Below are 18,573 nucleotides of genomic sequence, written 5' to 3'. Positions count from 1 at the left end.
TTTTGTTGGTTTTGTTGGTTGGTTGGAGATATCGAAGTGTTCCCGAAGGGTGGGTGCATTCTGAAATTTAGTGATAAGAATCTCAAATGTACAACAACACTCGCGGAGAATGTGTTTGTTATATAATTCCAAAAATCAAGAAAAAGGAAGCGGTTTTGATAAGAAGTCGAACTAACAGGGGCCATTCAATTATCGTAAAGGACCGTTGTAACAATGAAGTATCGTTGTTTCATAATGCGGTCTTAAGTCGAGTCCACCTCGACATATGACTACTACTACTACTTAACCGTACATGCACCTCATACGCATTCCTCTACGGAATTTCTGATGAACTGGTACATGCCGGAATATGTATACGTGTTTTGAACCCAACGCGAATTTTTTTTCTGTATAATGCTTGTTATGTGCACTGCTGCCATCTGCATCAAATTTTCTGACTATGAGTGAAGTGTAACGATTGAAGTATTGTACGTTACTGTACGTTATAATACGTCCGAAAAAATACCATCTGTTAATACAAAAACGCAAACTGGGGCGAAAATTGCTGGACTCAAGGGAGGCTGCTGTCTCCACTCAACGCTTCACGCTACTAATGCGAGTTATAAGGAAGTGGAAAGTGTGTCTCTGGTGTATTTGTTATCTCGCTTGCCCAGTACACAAAGAGACCCGGGTTCGATTCCCCGAGGAGACCATCGCTTTTCTTTCCAAATATCAGTTTCGGCATAATATCCAGAAAATTTAATTTTTCAGTTTACGTTAATTTCAACTAATCGACATACGACTGGAAAATGTTAAAGATGCTCGGAACGAAACGTGTTCGTAAGTAGAAGAGTGGCTCGATATTTTCAATGACTCGATGATTTCGTCAATGAAGGTGCATCAACGTTTTACGTATATTGACATCATCAGTATATCCCGAGACAATTAATCACAAATGTTACCTTTGCTTTATTAATCGATTTCTGATGAATCATATCATCACTTCTTGAGAAGAAAAATAGCAAAATATATAAACAGGTAATGTGTATAGGAGATAGTGTCAAAATATCTGATAAGTTCTCGATTCAAATGTTGCCCTTTGTTCATTATCGGGAACAATGGCGGATATCACTGATCTTTTTTATTATCAAAACAAAGTTATCTTTTTTTGTCTACCCTCCTTGTATTCCTGTTTATATTATCGCCGACGAAGCTATACTCTCGCCGGTGCGTGCCATTTATAACACTGGAAAGCAAATCAACACGAATCATTCTTCGCGGGATAATACCAGCTGGTACGACACTGATGAACTTCCTGCATAAAAGTATGATCTTTTCACTTATATGTATAGTTAATTATAATGCTCGAGAGAGAGAGAGATAATTAATTTTAATCTCAAAACTAAGTTGTGTTTTGCACAGCATCAGCGAAACATGCCAATGGTATCGTGAATTTGAAAGATTAAGCTCGATATTTACGTGAGGTGAGTTATTGAGCACCTTCTGTGTCTAAGGCCGGGATTACACTATAAAAGTTTTGCAAAAGCTCTTTGATAAAACTCGAAAAAATTCAGCCAAGATCACTGATTGAATTTGCCCGAATGTAACTGATGCACTTATTCGTTGAATTTTTACAGTTTTAAAGATCTTTTATCAAAATTTTATAGTGTAATCCCATTTATTCATTTTTATGCCGCATACCGGTTTAAAAAACCAGCAGAGAATTGTATTTGAAGAATTATAAAAAAATAGTTTTGTGTTTATTTGATAGATGGCAGCAGGAAGACAATGCTTTTTTTTTTTTTTTTTTTTTTTACTGTGTGTGATAATCTCAATATAAACAGGGTGCATAGCAAACAGAGGGGTATGGAGTTTTACTGACGAACCGTTGATCTTAGAGGTATACTTCCAATTAGAAAAAGTTTCCAAATAACGTGTAGTGCTCAGATATGCCATTCATGTTGGGAAGATTCAGATATGCCATTCATGAGGGGATTTGTGTAGCTAATAAAATAAAAATATTAACTTTTTATACAGTCCCTGTGTGACCCAGAACCCAATCAGGGTCGAAAAAGATTCAAAAATTGCATAGAGAAATCACGCCGAACCGATACCGCTGGAGCTACAAATATGAAATTTGGTCAGTAATTTTATTTCATGACGTAAAGGCTCACTAAGGAGGGGTTTTTTTTTTCGAAATTCCAGCTAAAGGGATCATGGGAGGGGGCTGTTCTAAAAATTATATAAAGAATCACGCCGAGCCAAAAAGCTGAAGCCATAAATACGAAATTGAATCAGTATTTTTATTTTGTAATGTAGAGACTCACTAAGAAGGGATTTTTCAAAAATTCAACTCCGCAAGGGGAGTTCAAAAGTTATATGGAGCAATCATGCCGAGCCTTGAAACCGCTGAAGTTATAAATATGAAATTTAGTCAGTAGTTTTATTTTATGACTCACTAAGGAGGAATTTTTCAAATTTCAACCTGTAAGGGGAATCATAAGGTGATTCAAAAGTTATACGAGGCAATCATAACCGAACCGAAACCGCTGAAGATATAAATATGAAATTTGGTCAGTATTATATTTTATAATGTAGATACCTACTAAGATAAGATTTCTGAAAACTCAACCCCTAAGGGATCATGAGGCGTACAAATATCATATGGGGGAATCATAGAAAAGTACACATATGTGTATGTATACATAGCACAGCACATGTGTCTGCGCGTACCATTCGACGCCGTTTACTGCAGAGTGGTCTGTCCGCAAGACGTCCATTGCTTCGTCTACCCACCCTTGACGCAGAACCACAGACGTCTCCGCCGCCAATGGTGCGATGAAAGAAGGATGTGGACGGCACAATGGAATGAAATTGTCTTTACTGACGAGTCACGCTTCTGTCTGCAACACCACGATGGTCGGATTCGAGTCTGGAGACACCGTGGAGAGAGGATGCTGAACAGCTGCGTTATGCACCGCCACACTGGTCCTGCACCGGGTATTATGGTATGGGGCGGTATTGGATATCACTCTCGCACTCCTCTACTACGCATTGCCAGTACTTTAAAAAGGAAAGCGCTACATCTCCGAGGTGTTGGAGCAAGTTGTCCTTCCTTACCTTCAGGGCTTGCCCACAGCCATATTTCAACAGGATAATGCGCGACCACACGTGGCACGCATTGTCCAAAGATTCTTCGTCAATCGCCAGATTGAATTGATTGCTTCCCTGGCCAGCTCGCTCTCCGGATTTTTCGCCGATAGAAAACATGTGGTCCATGGTTGCTCAACGATTGACCCAGATTACATCCCCAGCTGCCACACCAGATCAACTTTGACAACGCGTGGAAGCTGCTTGGTCTGCTGTACCCCAAGAACACATCCAAAGTCTCTTTGAATCAACGCCGAGGCGTGTGGCAGCGGTGATCTCCAACAATGGCGGCTACTCTGGCTACTGATTTTGGCAGGAACCACACTTCACAGAAGTCTATAAATTTAATCATTTGATGCTTGGTCAACATGTTATCTACAAAATAAATATTGTTGCGATATCTCTTGTCTTTTTTGGTGTTGCAATTTGGGTGGCCAGCAGTGTAATTTTCAGATTACCAAATACACGAGAGCGAAGGAGCGGGTAACAACTAGTAGCGCATATTATTGTAAGTCTAGAACCATCACTTCCCTCAATAGGATTACTAGGTGTCCTCTATTGAGAGGACGTGTCCTCCTTTTTGATGTCATTTCAAGCGTCGTCCTACGTTTTAGAAAATTCTCCCATTTGTTCTCCTTTTGAAGTTTCCAGAATTGTTTTTTTTTTCACTCTGAAACATATATCAATTGTTTTTGTTTTTTTCACACACATTTTTACACTCTTTGACCAATCACCGTCGGAATTCCCAGAATACAAGAACCCAAGTTGCCCAACACCACACTAGACACCACACTAGGCTCAGCTTGCTCCAGGATAACATGAAAAGACTAGAAAAAAAAAGACTGATCTACAAGAAAAAAACCGTGACATCCATTTTGAGAATATGTTTGCTCACCAACAGCTATAATGCAGTATTCTGAAGGGGGAGGGGCTTACTTCCTCCATAATGAAATGAAGAAAATAGGATGCAAACAACACTCCTTGCTGATTACTATGGCGAAATCGCCTCAGGTAAAAAAACAACGCTCCCGAAAGAAAAACTTTCTGAGGGTAGAGAAAGATGACTTCTCACCCTGCTCCGGGCAAAGTAATAAAACTGACCAGCCTGTGTGAACAGTTCATCAAAAGCGGGGCGAGACGAATAGGTATTTGTTTTGTTTTTTTTAAGGGTTTTGGTTTGGAAAAATCAGAACCCTTAAAAAAATATAAAAAAAGCGGGTTTTTGTTTGTATAGTGGCGCCATCTATTAAGAAACTGGAAAAGGTGACGTTTCCGAGGGTGCGTGTTTAAGCGTCCTCCTTTCTGAGTTTCTGAGTCTGGTAACCTCAGCCATCAATAAAAAATATGCACATCGTAAAATATCCTATTACCGGTTAGTTTGAACTATATTCGGCGCAACCAAAAGTACAAAATTATTTGTCTATTTAATAATATCATGGTATAATAATAAAACGATAGCTGGAATTCTGCGGCAAGTATAAAAACATATCAACAGGTATTATATCGTACGAGATTTGCATGAAAATAAAAATATACGGCATCATATTGTTCGTTTTCATGCTGCATACCGTTCAGGGCCGTAACTAGGCTGGGGCAACCGGGACACTGCCCTAGGACCCCGAATGGAGGCCTTACAAAAAATGCACGCTTATTTTGCATAATTTTTTCCCTTTTATGGGATCCCAAGAAAATGTCTGCCCCGAGAAGGTACGCTACGGCCTAGATACCTGTTTTACGCCAACCACTGATTTTCTCTCAGACTTATAACAGATAGTTGTTTTTATTCGATAACCGGCACACACAGGTGTCTCAATTCAACTCGTATTTCTCGAATGAATAATGAAAGCAAAATTGTTCACTCAATTTCACCGATCCGCAAGTATTAAGAGGTTGAAGAACCATATCTTTCGCCTAAACGGAGTCTGCACTCTGATCACGGGCCCCTTATATAGTGAATGTCTAGCGTAAGAAAACAAAAATTAATAAAATTCATCCTGAGTTAGAGACTCGTCAGACTCCATGATGCGCGGAGTTTACGATCCAAGTTGCTCTGATATAACTTTGGTTTTATTTTACATTTTCAGTTTTCGGTGAAGCCGGAACAATTGCCTCGACATGTATTCCATTCTATTCAAGCTGTTCTCGCTCATGACGGTTCTGTCGAGTGGAGTTCATGCCTCCAATCCTTTGCCTAATGTTGTGCTGATCATCGCAGATGATTTGGTAATTGCATTTCGTTATACTATGGATTTATATTGCATCACATACCGGCCGTATTCACCAACACAGTTTAAACTACAATCGCAGGTTAAACGATTAGCGATCGACACGGATTGGTTAAAATCCTCAATTTAACCAATCCTTTTCGATATTCAATCCTTTCACCTGCGACTGGAGTTTAAACTGTGTTGGTGAATACGGCCGGTATTATCGTATCATGCTCAGGAAATCAACGCACCCTTGAGAGTAAGAGGTAAGCAATTAAGTTTTGTTATTAGCTTGAGCTATGGAATCTAACCATGGGGTACGAAAAGTCCATATTTCTAAGGCGTACCTATAAACACAGGGCCGTAACTAAGCTGGGGCAACCAGGCACTGCGCCGGGGCCCCGAGCCGAATGGGGGTCTCACAAAAATTGTATACTTATTTTGCATATAATTTTTTCCTTTTTAAGAGGCCCTAAGAAAATGTCTGCCCCGGGGCCCCTAGAAGGTACGCTAGGGCCCCTGTATAAACATCAATACTTTTCAAAATATTATATCCATCAATTCATTTCAACTGAAACAAGAACCTTTAAAAAATCAAAATTTCAAAACCATCTTATATCCTTTTTGAGGGATGTGTGTTGTTGTTGTTTTTGGTTGTTTATTTATGATCAAGTAAGGAGTTAAATTTTTTATATTACTTTCTCTTAAGGAAGCTGAAATATCATTCGAGACACCAAAAAAGTATGTCTCCCCCCCTCCCCCCCGCTAGTTATTACATAAACTGTCCATTTATTACTCTTTGTCAAAAATAATAGAACAGGCTGTTATATAAAAAATAATGAACTTCCTCAGCTCTAAATCGTACCATTGTTTCGTGCTTGAAAATAAAACTACAGAAATATCAATTTGAAACTCTCCGAGTATATTTATAAAAATGTTAATAACAATAAAAAACTATTGACATTTTTCTCGATTTACGCAAAGCATTTGACAGTGTCAACCATAATATGCTCTTAGAAAAAACATATAAATTCGGAATCAAGGAAATAGCCTGTAATTGGTTTGAAAGCTATCGTACTAACAGAAAACAAGAAATCAAAATTCATAATCACATTGATTCATTTAAGGAAATTATCAGTGGGGTCCCTCAAGGATCCGTGCTTATCCCTTTAATATTTTTAATTTATGTTAATGGTATTCAATACTTACAACTAAATGGCAATATCATAAGTCACGCAGATGCTACAGCAATATATAGTTATATCTGATCAAAACCAATCAATTCTCAAAATTAAACATGAATCTGATATTTTAATAATCTGAAATTGGTTAAAATGCGATAAACTAACTCCTAATCTTAAAAAAACTGAATGCATTTATTTTCAACTAGAGTCGAATCGAATCCCGTTATGACCAACTCAAAGAGACCGGAGAAACCACTTCGTAATAACGAAACTTCGATATAAAGGAATTTCAGATTTTTACATCGTTTCCCATGTAAACTTATCTGGATGATTAGAAAGCTTTTTCGTAAAAACGAGATTTTCGCTATAACGGTATTCGTTAAAACGAATTAAACGTGTAAATCCCAAGCAGTAGCAATAAGTAATAAATTGAAATTTACTAACATCGGAATCCACACATCGAGAAATATCGTTTGCCCAGTCTTTCCTCGATCAATATACAGTTTTGCTTGTGTACTGCCAGTTATACAAAATGCTATCACAGTTTGGGATGGTGATTACGGGAATAATATTAACATGGTCAGAAATTCTTTGCAAAAAGTATTAAGCATTGTATCCCAAAAAATATTTATGATCCCGGACTGCAATAATGATTATATGTCCAATACTCGCAACAGTCAAGTACACTTATAACATAACCCGTGGATATAACATACGGATGTGGAATTCTTAAAATTTGGTCCATTCACGTCTATATATTTTTACCTCTGTTATAACATACCTTGCTTAAAGCAGGGTACATGTAACAATTCACTGTGGATATAACAAACCAAAAGAACGGTCTTAAGAAAATAATCCGGATATAACATGCTGCAGAAAGCCCTGGAAAAATCACCTAGGGGCTATGTTATAACAATATAACCGAACTCGACTGTATTTACATTTAACACAATGTTAAAGGGGAAAGAACTGATGCTTGCGGTTTCCCTTTCAAGCACATTCACAAGTACTGATCAAGATTACGACTTTCTCACTTGAAAAAGTGCAAATTACCTAGATTTCGCTAAAAAAATAATAAAAAATCAAATTTCGCATTTACCTCGTTTATTTCGTAAATTTCGCATTTATCGCGGTTATTTCGTAAAAACGAAATTTACGTATCTCTAATAATAATCTAAATCATGAAATAAAATCGGAAAAATGTATTAAAAAATTTAAATGATTACTAATTAATGATATTAATTGAATCTCTTGAGTAATAAATAGAATGCAATCTCTTTTTTTTATTCTTATTTTAAGTATCTTATATTTGACTGTATACTTGTCTTTATGTGTTGATCAAATTTCAATTTATTATATACATAAATTAACCCATTTATTATATACATAAATTAACCCATTTATTACATAATAAATTATCCATATGACCAGTTTCTATTTCCACACTGGGAACTGAAAAGTGCTAAGCATCCAACGATGTTATTTTAGGGATGGAACGACGTAAGTTTCCACGGATCGGAGCAGATACCAACGCCGAACATCGACGCTTTTGCCAGAGATGGAGTCATCCTAAACAATTACTACGTGGTGCCATCTTGCTCACCTTCAAGGGGTTCGCTCATGACTGGGAAATACCCCATACGCCTCGGTTAGTATTCACAAAACCTACATTGAACCTCTTAGCAAAATACGTTTTCTCCTCTGGTTTGAACTGTTTTCAAGTTGTTTTTTTGAACGATTTTTATGCTACTTTAAACGGGCTTTTTTTGCAAGAAAATATTTTAGTATGTGGTCATGTTTGTTGCAGGTTTGCAGCATCTCGTCATATCCGCCGCATGTCCGGCTGGACTCCCGCTGAAAGAGAAGATTCTACCTCAATATCTAAATGATCTGGGATACGTCAGCCATGGTGTCGGAAAAGCAAGTTCATTTCATTCAAAATTTTATCCACATGCATTAATATCAGGCCTCCCTATATATATAGAATACGAGTCATAAACCATCCATATAAAATCAACTTTAGGTGAAGATAAGTTCTTTTTTACGTCTCTCGTATGTGTAATAAAATTTTATTACAGATTATAAGATGGTTATCATAGTGACGTGTTGGTACATAAAAAAATATCTAAAAATGATACTTGTCGCAATTCTCTTATCGGTTTTACAGCCTACGGTTTATGACAATGTCATTATGTCAAGGTCAACTTGAATGCAAGGATAATCTAGTGACATTCATGCCAAGAATACCACCAACTTTTATTCAAATATTCTTAAATGAAATAAGAATTTCTAATAGTTTATTCGTTTTTTTTTTACTTTTATAGTGGCATCTGGGGTTTTTCCGTGAAGATTATATTCCTACACGGCGAGGATTCAAATCTTTTTTTGGATACTGGACCGGGAAGGAAGATTACTACAGCCATTTCGCCCTTGATGTGAGTAAGTTATACGAGCACCGAAAATTATATATCCATATAAAGGGTGCAATGACCATCTTCGTCAATATTAGGATATCGCTATTAATTTGTAGGGCTTTTCGTTGCCGCGTGGGCATCATGTTGGTTTCTCTCTCTCTCTCTCTCTCTCTCTCTCTGAAGATCCAGGTTCTAACCCCGTTGACGCACAGTGTTGGTCGGTTGAAATTGGTTTTCTGCGTTTTTCCAACTACTAAGAGGGAAAGCGAGCTGGTCCCCCCATTCAAAAAAGGCTCTCCACACAGAGCACAACACGATACTGACATAAAATGCAGATTCAAGCATTTACCATCTTTTCTTCAAAATATGGAAGTATTTTTAGTCTGACTGAAAATTTATCATAGATAGATTTCAGAACCAGGAAGACAACAAAACCAGAAAAACAGGCACCATTCCGACATCATAAATACCTTATAGGAAACGCACGCTATGAACACGCATTACGGCATGCGCCGATTCGTTAGAAATTCCGTAGAGGAATGTGTACGAGGTGCATGTACGATTAAGTAGTAGTAGTACTTTTATTACATTACACATGTAGATATAAAACACTAAGTCCTATTTTAATAGGTAACAGAGATATTCACTTTATAAGACAAGCGAGCTCCGTAGAAAAACATACTAAAAAACTTTAAACGCCTGTGAAATTTGCCTTTTGTGACACTTTGCCTGTGGCATACAGATATGAGCTATTGCAACTAGAGGCATAGGTACTCGTGAGAAAATAGGGCACCGTGAGCCCCCCTCCCCCCAAAGAGACCATAAAGGATTGAAAATATTTGAAGGCTGGAAGGTTAGCCTTCCAAAGGTCTAGCCCAGTGTTTCCCAAAGTGGGCAATATCGCCTCCTGGTGGGCGATGGAATGGTCCTGGGGGTTGACAGAAGCTACGGACTTAACATAGGATCATATGGTTTCACTTGAGTTGGGGGGGGGCGCGATGAGAGGAAAGAAATTGCTGATGAAGGGGGCGATGAAACAAAAAGTTCGGGAAACAATGGTCTAGCCTTTGGTTGTAAAAGCATGTAACTAATTTTGATAATTCTGTCTGACTGAAAATTTATCAGTTTCCCAAACAAGATGCAACAACAGTGCATTTCTATCGCACACATTCCCTTTCTTATCTTATCTATTTTTGAAACTGGCTCGTCAATTTCAAGACACCCTGTTTCATAGACTGCTCTCCGAGACCGTCCATCCCTTTGGGAAAGAGCGCAAACCATCCCAAAATGGTTTCTCTGGGCGGTCAGCGGTCGTGTCTGTCTGTCTGTTTAATAGACTTAATAGCTTACTCAACACCAGTTGAATTAGTTTTAACAAGACTAAAAAAAATTCAACTAAAAATGCATAATTAAATATGTTGCGTTGCAGGATGATTACATCGGCCTTGACTTCCACGATGATAACGCAAATGCGTGGAAATACGATGGCCAGTACGCAACCGACCTATTCACGGACAAAGCTAGAGCTATTATATATAACCACAACAAGTCTCAGGTAATTAAAGCATCCAATTATTTTGTAATTCGATAATTTGGAAAATTTTTTTTTGGAACTTTTGTGGTTGTGTGTATGTCGGACATTGATTCAATGTGTTGCTATTCGTTATTTCAGCCTCTGTTTTTGTACATGTCGCACCAGGCGGTTCATTCCGGCAACGAATATGATCCACTGCAGGTACCGGAAAAGTACGTGGAAAAATTTTCTTACATCTCTGACGAGACACGTCGCAGGTTTGCCGGTGAGTGTGAATTCGTTCTCACCATCAATTTATATGAGAAATTATGCGCGCGCACACACACTTCCTTCACCAGTTTTCTGATGGGTAGTGCTGATTTACACCATTATAATTGTGGATCGAGGTGGGGTTCTCCAACGTGTGATCCGCTGGCCACATCTGGCCCTCAGATCTTCTTGTCGTGGCTTGACGATCATTTTCAGAAAATGGCTACAAACATTGGAAAATGATTAATTCTAGAATAAATGGAAGAAATAATTCCAGAATGAACGAAAACAATAATAATTCTGGAATAAATTGATAAAAACTCAAAATTATAATTTAAAATAACAATAACAATTAGAGAAATAATTTCGCAATTTCTGATGCAAATTATTTTTCTCAATCGATAAAAGAATAATTGCATAATTATTGAATGAGATGATTTCAAGATATATTGAGAAGAAAAATAATTTCAGAATTACCGAAATAAATAATTAAATAATCATTTTAAGTGATTTCAGATTAAAATTAATCCGAGAATTAATTAACTAAACTAGCAATTAATCAAAAACTTCTCAGATTCAGTAAAAAAAAACACAATTTAGAGCCAATTAAAATTAATAATTAATAAAAGAAATAATTTTAAAGTAAAAAAAGTCTTGAATTATTTTTATCTGTGTTTATAACTCGAGACATCATTGACCCCCATCTATTAAGATGTCACTAAATTACATGAGATGGTGACCCGTGAGATTCCTGGGAAGTTTCGATTTGGCCCGCCGTGAATTTGAAAGGTTGAAGACTCCTGTTGTGGATGCATAAAATTTAAGCACGAAAGTTGGTTTTTCGAAAAGCGTTGCAAGTTATAACACACTTTGTGTAAATATTCACGCAGGTATCGTTTCGTCCTTGGACGATTCGGTCGGGAAACTTGCCGAAGCATTAGAAGAGACCGGGATGTTGGACAACACTTTACTCATATTCACTACAGACAATGGCGGTGCCGTCAGAGGGGCCGACGACACTGCGGGGTCCAACTGGCCGCTGCGAGGTGGTAAATACACTCTATGGCAGGGTGGAACCAGAGGAGCAGCCTTGATGTGGAGCCCTGAGCTCAGAAGGAAGAGCTTCGTAGATAACGATCTGTTTCACATCAGTGACTGGCTGCCAACGATATACAGAGCCATTGGTGAGTAGAAGAGGAATTTTGTTTAAGTACTATCACAGCGGTTCTCAACCTTTTTTGACCGACGGAGCCCTTTCTGGTATGTAATTTCTATGGCGTAGCCCCGGACGCCTATTTTTTATTTATTCATCAACGTTTTTAACTTATTATTCAAAAATATTAATAATTATTTTTTTTCGAATTTACTGGGCTTTTTATTTTTCTCGAGGGGCCGCGGAGCCCCTGGAAGTTCACACGGAGCACCGGTTGAGAATCGCTGTACTATCATATGATCGTATATAGCAGGCAGCAGGGATTTTTGGGGGACAGGGAGTCCAGGAAGTTTGGTCTTCCATGGATGGAACCGAATTTTCAGTCGGTCATACGTTTTGCGGTCCTGTGGTCATCGTGTTAGACTCTCATAGTGAGGATTCCGTTCTTATCCGCTTACATTCAAGGTTTGAATTCTGTTGGCGGCACAGTGATGGTCAATTAGAGTTGGTTTTCCGCGGCTTTCCAACAGCGAATGCGAGTCGGTCTCTCGTTTGAAAAAAAAAAGTCTCTCCACAGAGAGCAGGCAAACTTTCAACATGATACTTACATAACATGGATATTCAAGCATTTGCCCTCTTCACTTCAAAATATGGAAGTAAGTTGGCAGCACCACCAAGAACGTGAAACGCGTCCGAGTGGCGTGGTAGTAAGATGCTCGTCTACCATCGTGAAGATTGTCGTCACGATCCCAGGCTCAAACGCTAGGGAGGACATCAATGAGATATTTTCCCTAACGAGCTTGAGGCGACCACCGATAGACGGCGCCTTCATTTCCAACCCATCCCATTAATGGCAGTAAATTGCAATATAGCGATGTTGGTGTTTGGTTTAGTAGCAAGAACATGAAACGAGCACACCTCTGACAACACAAATACGTCCACGCATGCATCCGGAACATACATTCAGATATGTACCGATTCGTCAGAAAATTCCGCAGAGGTGTATGTACACGAGGTGAATGCACGGTTAAGTAGTAGTCAGTCAAGGTAAAGGAACGTCTACATACGCTTACTCGCTTTGAATTTTGTTTTCGCCGTGCTTACCGCACGGTCAAAGCGAGTAAACATGATGTAGACGTACCTTAAGGCACCTATAAAGGAGAGCGGATTCGTCGTCCATCTTCGGGCAAAAAACAGCTATGCCGCTCAAGTGATGTGTCGGGAATCTTAAAAAAAAATGCTAGGCAGGGGCTGGTCAGTGACTGGCTAAAGCGACAATATTGACGGCACGCTTGCTCACTAGAGATGGTGGATGAGTCAGCCTGGTATTTCAAAGAGCTTCAAGTCAACGACATGGTTGCAGTCTTCTATAAAAAATTGATCATTTGATCATTTTCTTTCAGGCAAGGACCCGAAAGACTTGAATAGGATCGACGGCGTAGACCAATGGTCCAGGATCCGCGGAAAGAGTAACTCATCGAGGAGTGAAGTTTTATTGAACGTCGATCAAGTCTGGAACAACGAAGCTATCATCATGTGGCCTTACAAGCTGATCTACGGCACCAATAATGACGGCATGTTCGACGGATGGTTCGACAAGCAAGGGAAGTTCATAAGAGATTTCGACGAGGAAGAGCACTTCACGTACGAGGAGGAGGAGCAGCACCACGCCGTCAGTTTTTTTCTCATTGAGTTTCCGAATTATCAATGGAATATCTTGGAACTGACATCATCATGTAATTGCCGAGTTATATTTCAATTATTTCTTATTTTTCTTAGATATACATGAGGGAGTTGGAGAGATGTACGGTGACAAAAATATTACACAAGAAGTACGGCAAGTGCATGCGGGAAACGAGAACGAGTAGAAGGAATGCGAACAGGGAGTCATCGTGTTTTGTGAACATACCTCTGAGAGGAAACACTGCATGTCACGTGGAAGAATCCCCTTGTTTATTCGACATCCAGAAAGATCCCTGCGAAATGAACAATCTCAGCCGCTCGTTGCCATCGGTATGCTCTTGACCTGTTTCACTTCGTACATTGCATTTTGAACATCTTCTCGTTCTTAAAGTTTTTAGCTTGAAATTCTTTTTGTTACAGGTCATGCACAAATTGCAACGAAGACTCGATAAATTCAAGAGAGAATCATTGCCTCCTAAGAACTTTCCTCTAGATCCAGCAGCGGATCCAGTTTTGCACGATAATGCTTGGATATCATGGAAATCTGTGTGCAAGGCCAAAAACAATTACCTATAGACTCGTTCGTCTAAAATTCATCTTGTTCGCTAGTCTTGAACTTGGGACAAAAAAATTCCTCATTACCGTGAAACCAACCAGGAGAAAAATGCTTAAACAAGTGGCAGATGGAAATGGGCTACTCTCAGTTAACGTATTCTACACTGGTGTGCAAAACTTAACGACGAATGTGTTTCTTTTAGCACTGGTGTAGTGCAGCCTAAATGAACGAAAGCCGTGCCGAAGACAGCCAAATATGTACTAGACTGATGAAAGAAAAAAACATAAAACGAACACGGAAAAAGAGAGTCTAAGGAGAGGATTTGCTAAGAAATGGCAGCAAAGCATTACTTTACTACGTATACTTGAGACAGCAATTAGGGGAGAAGCAGGCGGGCCTTGTTCTCCGGGCGAGGGATCCCAGAAGGGGCGTCGAATTCACCCTTTAACTGCTTCTTCTACGCGGCAAGGGGTGCCAAAACGTCAGTTTGCACTTCAAAATTTACATATTTAGACTATACGTGAGAAATGATACTAGATGTCATATTTCTATTTATTGCCATCTAAAATTTGGGGAATGCAACACTCTCTAATTAAAATTGGATTCTGCATTTTTTTAATTGAAAGAGCACGCTTTATGTCTATTTAAGGGTGGGGGGGGGGGGGTTGGTGCATGATCTTGGCATCCCATGCTTTCCTATGGGAAAAATTTCCTTCGTTTAAGGAACATTTACAAATTTTCTATTCTTTTTAGGCAGTCAATTTTTTTTTTCTCAAATACGATGGATATTTTTATACAATTTAACACGAACTTTAAGATTTTAATTGCTGGTTATGTTTTCTTGAATTTTAACTTCAACAACAACATGCAACTTTTTCAAAAATCACCAAAATTTACTCATATTTTGTGCCATAAATTTTTTTTAAAATAATTTTAATAAAAAAATCCTCGTGTTAAAGTATGTAACATCATAGTGTTGAGAGGCACGCAAAGCTTCAAGACATGAGTGGTGTTCGAAAAAAGAAAAGAGCATATTTAAGCGAAAAACATAAGCATATATATAATGCCTGCCAGCAGTTTATATTAAAATATTTTAAAAATATTTTTATAGTACAGGTAGAACAAAAACGTGAGCACAGTTACACTCAGAAAACTTCACAGCATTTGAAAATTTACAAATTCGAAAATGCGTTTTTTGGAAAATTTGCGTGTACTAATCCCCTCAAGTACAACCCTTCAGTCAAAAAATGGAGCTAAGTCAATGTCGCAGATGCATTAATGCTCCAAATAAGTTTTGCTGTATGTTTTGTTGCCACACGTCACATTATACTGGGGCTGATCAGAGGTGTATGCAGGGGACGTGAGGGCTTATGCCCCCCTCCCAAGACGATAAAAAACTATAAATATATTTTTATTAAAAAAAAAAAAAAAAAAAAATATATATATATATATATAATAAAATATCCAAAGCCTAATATAATACCTTTATATCAGCTATTTTAATCAATTTCTCTTAGTTTAAATATTTTTGAAGGTTAATAACTAATAATTTACGTGGAAGAAAATCATTGTGAACCCCCTCCTCCTCGTCCAAACCTTTTGTGACCCATCCTGAATCAATGGGGCTGATGGAAAACATTATGAAGGGTATGGACAAATTTTTCCGAAATTAAATGAGACTTCATTATTTGTAAGTCTTTAAATAAGGAAAGTATCAAGTGATTTTGCGTGTTTTCGCATAAAACGCGCATTCACATCTGCAATGAAGGGGTTTTTAGAGAATATCAAGGCGGATGGGATCATTCAATAACGAATGGTTATTGTTGGTTTTTTACAGAAAGAAGTTACAACACAATATATGAGAAGGAAATGGATTATTTTTATAAAATACTAGAAAAAATTCGCATAAATTTTGTTTTGTGAACATGCATGTGAACGCTATGGATATTACATGTATGTGTGTGAGGAAAAAAAATATTTTTTTTTTTGCTGTTTCGTATATAACGATGCATGGATGTAATAAAAAATAACTATCGTAATCAATAAGTTATAATTTGTTATTAAGAATATGCCGCTTTTATATCCATTTTCAAGATGTGTAAGTTTTTCATAGTGTATGTGTATTTCAAAAAAATTACCATCATGCATACAGAAAAAACGACGTAATGTGGAGATCTTTTATAATCATATTTCAATTCAGCACCCAAAAATTAGTCTCAAAAAACTTATTTTACTCATGTTAGAAAAAAAAAGTAAAAAATTGTTGACTAGTGTCTTATTAATAAGAAAGAACTATAATGATACTGTGTACAGTGTGATCTAAATGTCCCAAATATCCCTGAAAATACACATTACGATATCTGTTTTGTTTTCATTTTTTTACATTAAAAATTTGCATACATAGTGTTGATTGCATACATCTCATCTGACCAGCTTTCACTTCGCACGAATTGTCTCAAGCTTTTTTTTTTGGGAGCCTATTTCAGGGCCCCATTGTAGCCCTGAAATGTGTATTGAGTACGTCTTTGAGTTTTTCATACCAATGTAACCGCGTATTTGGATCTCTAGTTGTAATCGATCATCATCGACTTTGGAATCATCGTTTTATGAAAATAAATATGCTAAAAAACTTAAATTTTTTTCAAATGTTTTAGTCCTCATTTATATTGCACACAGTGGCACATTTCCGGGGAGTGGGGGGTTAGTGGAAGAAACACAGGGCGAAAAGTTGAGTGGAGTGGACGGTTTGGAGAATGAGTTTTAGCAAAATTTAGTATCGCCCACAAGTGGTACAAGTGGTGGCGTAAATCCGCCTCAGCCTAGAGCGAGAGACTAGGTCCGTGAATTATCCATGGATATGATCAATACAGTTTGCAAACATATGGGTGAACAAAAGAGTGTTCAAGCACTCGAATGACCAAAAGAGTGACTTTGAACGTGTGCAAGCACGGGAATGACCAAAAGAGTGACCTTGAGCATGTGCAAGTATGTGGATGACCAAAAGAGTGACCTTGAACGTGTGCAAGCACGGGGATGACCAAAAGAGTGACCTTGAGCATGTGCAAGCACGGGGATGACCAAAAGAGTGACCTAAATAGCGAAGGATCAGGTCAAAGAGTGGTCAAAAGAGTGACCTAGAAGCGTGTGCAGTAATCAAAATAGTGTATATGCTGGAAAGTGACCAAAAGTGTGACTTAGAGACATAGGTGTATTTATGGGAGGTTATCAAGCGGGTTATAGTACAGAGAGTTGAATCCAAGCAATCTAGTGGTCACAGAAATCAGACAGGAAAAGGAAGTTGGGTGACAAAATTTGTGTAGCGCGCCCAAGTGCGGCAAAGCCATAAATCCGCCTCTGATTGTACAATGCATTTTCCGAATAAAAATTGCGAGATAATTACAAGAAATGTTTTATTGGTCATATTGAGTATTTCATTCTCATTCATAGATCATACTCATACATTGAGTATTTCATCAAAACTGTCCAAAAGGAATATAAATTTCTGCGGTTCATTTTGAAAATAATCAGCAAAATTATCGAAGTAGTTTGTAGTTTTTTTCTTCATGGGTGAACTCTAAAGAATGACTGTAGGAGAAATATACGAAATTTAAAAACACTGTACGCTGTACAGAAAGTTATAGTTGAAAAAAATGGTAATTGGTAAAATTCTCACATCTCCCTCTAATACCGAAAGAAATTTATTTCGTGAAAATTATATGAAAATTCCGGTGATTGAAATCCTTGATTTTTATGTGTCAAAAAATTCCAAGGCAACAAAAAAAGTGGCAGCAAATTAAGAATTTTAATCACCGATATATATATCGCGGCGAATTTTCATTCAATATTTGCGGAATAGATTTCTTTTGGAGACACATAAATTTTACGAAATTGAAATTTTTTTTATTGCGGGGGGGGCATATAAAAATTATAATTCTTATATATATATGTATATATAGTCACACTTTTCCCATCCTATTTCACAAAACAACGGAAATGGTCAGCCGGCCACTTTAAAAAAACCCCGAGGGCCACATCTGGTTACATCACGGCAGGGCCATCTTAAGAGCATCACGAACCTCCACACCAAATGATTTTTCTGAGGCCCTTCCTGGCAAATGAACACGATCACGCTCGAAAATTTCAACCAGATTTCATTTTTTGAGGGTTCCCCCCCCCCCTCCACGGGTCGTGCCCGTGCGTTAAGACGGCACTGCATCACGGTCACTGCCAGTGGAAAAATATTCCGCCAAAAATTCATTCAACATGTGTCATGCATGCGCTGTGGAGATGAAGGAGAAAGTTACATGAAAAAACTAAAAAAAACCATGTAAATATTCTAAGAGATCTCGTTATCTGTGTTGTATATCATAACAGATGGTTCTTTTGTTTCCCCATTGCGTAAGTCTTCACGATTCGTTTGTCCGCTTATCTCTCAATGAGATCGCATATTTTTAGTTCACTGAG

The 18,573-nt window shown here is 38.0% G+C and overlaps 1 protein-coding gene across 1 annotated transcript in view; it reads left to right on the top strand.

Moving 5' to 3' along the window:
• LOC149089671 (uncharacterized) overlaps nt 1-14,735 on the top strand; it is a 61,782-nt gene extending 47,047 nt beyond the window's left edge. The window contains exons 22-31 of the mRNA XM_089234539.1: nt 5,226-5,352; nt 8,009-8,168; nt 8,328-8,440; nt 8,845-8,955; nt 10,364-10,489; nt 10,607-10,733; nt 11,608-11,901; nt 13,274-13,542; nt 13,650-13,883; nt 13,974-14,735. Of these exons, the coding sequence (XP_089090665.1) occupies nt 5,226-5,352; nt 8,009-8,168; nt 8,328-8,440; nt 8,845-8,955; nt 10,364-10,489; nt 10,607-10,733; nt 11,608-11,901; nt 13,274-13,542; nt 13,650-13,883; nt 13,974-14,129 (1,717 nt within the window). The 3' untranslated portion in view covers nt 14,130-14,735. The remainder of the gene's footprint in view (nt 1-5,225; nt 5,353-8,008; nt 8,169-8,327; nt 8,441-8,844; nt 8,956-10,363; nt 10,490-10,606; nt 10,734-11,607; nt 11,902-13,273; nt 13,543-13,649; nt 13,884-13,973) is intronic.
• Nucleotides 14,736-18,573: the final 3,838 nt, after the last annotated feature.

The sequence above is a fragment of the Pholcus phalangioides genome, unplaced genomic scaffold, assembly GCF_987345545.1.
Source record: "Pholcus phalangioides strain wild (caught in Gottingen) unplaced genomic scaffold, Ppha-v1.0 ptg000001l_1, whole genome shotgun sequence".
In the NCBI taxonomy this organism is placed as follows: domain Eukaryota; kingdom Metazoa; phylum Arthropoda; class Arachnida; order Araneae; family Pholcidae; genus Pholcus; species Pholcus phalangioides.
This window is presented reverse-complemented; position numbering and strand designations above follow the sequence as displayed.